The 4,960-nt window shown below is 42.4% G+C and overlaps 1 protein-coding gene across 1 annotated transcript; it reads left to right on the forward strand.

The window, feature by feature from the left end:
* The first annotated feature begins 367 nt into the window (after positions 1–367).
* On the forward strand, positions 368–2,851 carry LOC144650156 (uncharacterized). Its single transcript, XM_078509812.1, has one exon. The coding sequence runs from the start codon at positions 372–374 to the stop codon at positions 2,535–2,537; it is 2,166 nt and encodes a 721-aa protein (XP_078365938.1). The 5' UTR covers positions 368–371; the 3' UTR covers positions 2,538–2,851.
* The last annotated feature ends 2,109 nt before the right edge of the window (positions 2,852–4,960 follow it).

Raw genomic sequence — 4,960 nt, forward strand, 5'->3', positions numbered from 1 at the left:
ATTAAAAGAGCTTTTAGAGATGATTTATGCACCAAACGCAGTGGAGCACATCTTTACTGGTAAAGCTATCGCTCGAGCAGTGCGTGCACATCTTCTTGTAGATGCAGCTCTTAACACACTCTTGCTATCCAAAGCTCTTACAGTTCCCATTCCAGGAATGCAAGATACACCAAATGAGTCAGCGGCAGCTGAAGATGAAGATGAAGATGAAGATGTTGCATCAAACACGCCATCTACTGCAGATCCCAGACCTTCAGGAAGCTCGTGCCCTGTATGATGAGTTAATGAACAAAAAAAAGTCAGCAGAAGAAATCAGTGCAGCTGATGTTCTAGACAGGATAAAAGGCCATCTCCAACATCAGAGGGATTTCATGAAGGACGACCGCACAGCATCGCTCTGGCTGCAGTATATGGATATGGTAGACATCCTTCGCATGTTCATAAAGGCTGAGCGAACCGGTAATTGGAGACTCCATCTACAAGCTTTGTCAGAGATGCTTCCCTATCTGGCTGCCTCAGGGCACAATCTGTATGCTAAAAGTGCCAGATTGTACTTGCAATCAATGAACAGCCTTGAGAGTGAACATCCAGATGTATACAGGAAATTTGAAGCTGGGTTCCATGTAGTTAGAAGAAGCAACCGCATGTGGGCAGGACTCTCGACAGATCTTGTGATTGAGCAAGTGCTAATGAGAAGCGTTAAGACAAGTGGTGGTCTTACAAGAGGACGTGGGATGACGGAAAGACAGCGACTAACTTGGTTGCTCTCCATGCCTGCCTGTGCTGAGATGAATCGTGTCATGTTGGACCTCACAGGTGTAAGTTACAGCACAGGAGAACAGAACAAGGATATGACCAAGTCTAGGCAAGCCCGCGACATGAAGGACACCCAGAGTTTGCTCTTTTCTCTAGCAGAAAGAAACCCTTTCACACCTCATCAAGATCTGATGAACATCATGAATGGCGTCCATGCTGACAGTTCCGTGAATGTGGAAAATGCTAAGGAGATTGGACAGACCATCTTAGAATCCATGACAGGAAAATCAGCTGTGGAATTCAAGTTTAAAAGAAGTAATCAGGTCATCACACTTAGCACAAAGTCATCTGTTAAAATTGATGGAGAGAAGATCCAGGTGGATCCGCAGCTGTTGTTTCAGCGTCTAATAATTGCCAGTAAATCACTGGATGACATGGAAGCCATGTTCCAGCATGAGCTATGCAGCTATCCAACAGCTCTGTTTGATTCCTCGTTCATGCTGCTTCAGCCACAAAAGCCAGTACTAGCAGATGCTATCTGGGCCAAGCTTCCTTCCGATCCTGCTGGGCCAACCGGTGAAGTCCAATATGTGTTGGATGGTGGTGCGCTTCTTCATCGCATCCCGTGGCCACGCGGATTCCCTACATATAGGGACATCTGTGATTTGTACTGCAACTACGTGATTTGGAAGTATGGTGCGGCAATTGTTGTCTTTGATGGTTACACTAGCAGTTCCACAAAGGATATGACACAGCAGAGGCGAGCAGGAGGGAAAACAGGGACAACCGTCACATTTTCTGATGATATGAAAGTTACCATGAAGAAAGATCAGTTCCTGTCAAATTCAAGCAACAAGCAATCCTTCATCAATATGCTGAGCAGCTATCTGCAGAAGAGAAATTGCCAAACACATCACTCCCAAGCAGATGCTGATCTCCTCATAGTACAGACATCTGTGGAAAGCGCAAGAAGGATAAACACCGTGCTTGTCGGGGATGACACCGATCTTCTTATCCTATTGTGCTATCACACGGAATTGGATGCATTTGAGTTATTCTTTCAGCCGGAGCCAAAGGCCAATTCGATAAAACGGCGGGTCTGGAACATGAAAGTGGTGAAGGAGACGCTTGGTGAAGAGGTATGCAGCAACATGTTGTTCATCCATGCAATCCTTGGATCTGATACCACTTCTCGCCTCTATGGTATTGGTAAGGGCGTCTCACTGAAGAAGTTCTTCGCCAGCCAGCATTTTCGAGATCAAGCACAAGTGTTCAACAACACATCTGCCTCCAAGAAGGATGTTGTCGCAGCGGGTGAAAAGGCACTGGTTTGTGTTTACAATGGCAAGTCTGACGAAGGACTGGATTCTCTTCGATACCGACGGTACTGCGAAAAGGTAGCCACCAACACTTCGCAAGTTCAGCCACAGAGCTTACCTCCTACATCAGCAGCAGCGAGATATCACAGCCTACGTGTGTACATTCAAGTCCAACAGTGGAAGGGGGTTGGAGAAACCATGTCAGCAGAAGAATGGGGATGGAAGGTCAGTGAAAGATTACTTCTTCCTATCATGACACACTTACCTCCAGCACCTCAAGCCCTCCTTCAAATTGTGAGATGCAACTGCTCCACAGACTGCAGCAGCCTTAGATGTACCTGCAGAAAACACAACCTAGAGTGTTCAGCTGCTTGTGGTCAGTGTAGAGGCTCAGGTTGCACCAACTCTGTCCAGCCGGATGACTGTGAAAGTGAAGTTGATGACGATGATGATGATGTTTGATTCATGCATCCTTCCCAATTGACACTGTCTGCTAAGGTGTCTAGATTATAGCTTTACTTTATTTCAATTAAGCCGGTGATGTTTCCATCAATGAAAAGTAAATGAGGAAAGTTGTTTTGTATTTAGTCTTGTTGTCATGCTGATTTTTAAAGGCTTATTTGTAAAATTAGAAAAGTACTAGGCAAAAGGATTATAATTCGTGATTCATTTGTCCTACCCAGTTGAATTAGAACTTGTGAGGATGTCTGGATCATTATCTTTCTTGTTTGAATGACATTAGTAAATTTGCGATAAAAGAAATACATCTAAGAGTAGGTTATTGTATGTAGCCTTGTTCTCATGCTGTACCAATAGCGGTATGATGTATAAGTAAAAAATTAAGTCACTTCCCCTTCGTAGATTTTTCTAGACTTTTGATATGTTGATCGGGACACTTTTCTGAGATGGATAGTGAAGAAATAAATTCTGTTGCAATTTGTGATGGGTCTTATCAATATATTGACTGGACTAGTAGGCGAAGCTCTAAACATGTCGGTCAGTGAGAATATACAGCACATTTTGGAAAGGCTGGGTAAACTGGACACGCTTGAGACCCTTTTAACGAAATCTTTGGCGAAGCTTGAAAAGCTAGAGTCTCGCGTAAATGAATTGGACCTTAAAGTCGGAACATTAGAAGTTAAATGCCGCAGCCATGATAAATCACTCGGAGAGGTGAAAGCAAGCGCGGAATTCATTAATCAGCAATTCGAACAAAACAAGAGCTTATTTAACGCCAAAACCTTAGAAGATTTCAAGAAGCAAGAGTCAAAAGTTCACCAACTCAGCAAAGAGCTGCTGTATTTGGAGGCGTACTCGAGAAGAGAAAATCTAATTATCACGGGTGTGCCAGAAGTTCAAGACGCTACCGAAGACACCCTCCAAGTGTTACAAGATTTCATGGCGAACGAATTATATGTCACCGATACAGCTAACATCGATTTCCAGCGAGTTCATCGCCTGGGCAAGCCGAGAAATAAAGGTCCGAGAGCCATCATCGCGCGTTTTCTCAAATACCCGGACAAAGAACGAATTCTTTCGCTGGGAAAGCACCTGCGTGATAACGATTTCTCCATGTTCAATGATTACCCTGAAGAAATCCAAACATCTCGGAAACGACAACTTAAGAAGCTCAAGGACGCAAAAAAGGATGGAAAAAGGGCTTCCTTCAGCAAAAGCAGGCCTGACATGTTATACATCGATGAGATGTTTGTCCCTGAATAAACTGGAACTGAACTGAACATTATCTCAGGCTGTAAGCCTAAATGGTTCCGTAGAACCATCTTCAAACTTGCTAATTGTAGCCATAAGAGTTTAACATCTTCATATCGACCACTTAGTATTCTTTATGAGGCTGCAGAGGCTTTATATGTACGGTGTATCTTTCCTTTTCTGCTTCCGAAAGATCACACAAGAGGTAAGCTTTGGCTTTTTTCGCTTATTTATTTATTTTTCGCTCGTTATTTACCATCCAGAAAATGTTTCTAAGTTTAAATTTAATTTACATATGCAGCAATATGGAGAATCAAAGTGAAACCAGAGTGATTGTTTGCCGTTAAATCGCTTAGCTGTTTATCTGTCGTTCATTTTTCATATGAAAACAGTCTTCAATGATAGAAAAAGAATTACACATTTAACATTAGTGGTACATGTACTTGACAACTCTGAGAGAGAAAAAAAATTGGGTTTACATGCCCTTTAAGCGGTAACTTATCTCCCCAGAGTTATTCCACATATACTTTTAAAGAATACAATGACCATTCAATAATGGCGTTAAAGGGAGAATCACAACTGTGCTATCAGCAAGACAGGTCAACATACCTTGTGTGACAAGAGCCTGACATGTCAACCCAGTGCTAAAGGAAGGAGAGAGTAACCAGCAACTCAAGCATAGAAAGCAGAGATAGTGAGACGTCATCTCCGGTGGATAAAAAGAAGAGAATAATGTAATGGTTTGAAATATTGACATCACTGTAATAACCTTGCTTCACTGTTTTGAAATGCAAGAAAAATCACTAGTTAGATTATTTAATGGTGGCCCAAATCATTCGAGAAATTGGGCCACTGCAGCAAGCCAATATTCCTGTCGGCTTAAAACCATGAGTGTATTAGTATGAGGTCACAAAACGATTTCTTGAGGAAGAGGCTCCTAACGAAGCACTTGTGAAGGGGGTGTACAACTGTCGGGGATGAAAGAGTTACATTGAAACATGAACTTTACGTGACAATGAAATATGAACTATTCGGACATTGAACTATTGTGTAATGTATTGTACATGTATTGTGATCGAGAGACGCGAAATAACCAGAATGGATAAGAGAGAATAAAGGAGAATCAGTCTTTAGTTTTTAGAGGGCCAGTAGTCTGGAACAGTCTAAATGAAAAT

Source organism: Oculina patagonica, chromosome 4, assembly GCF_052425735.1.
Source record: "Oculina patagonica isolate OP01 chromosome 4, crgOcupat, whole genome shotgun sequence".
NCBI classification, from domain to species: Eukaryota; Metazoa; Cnidaria; class Anthozoa; order Scleractinia; family Oculinidae; genus Oculina; species Oculina patagonica.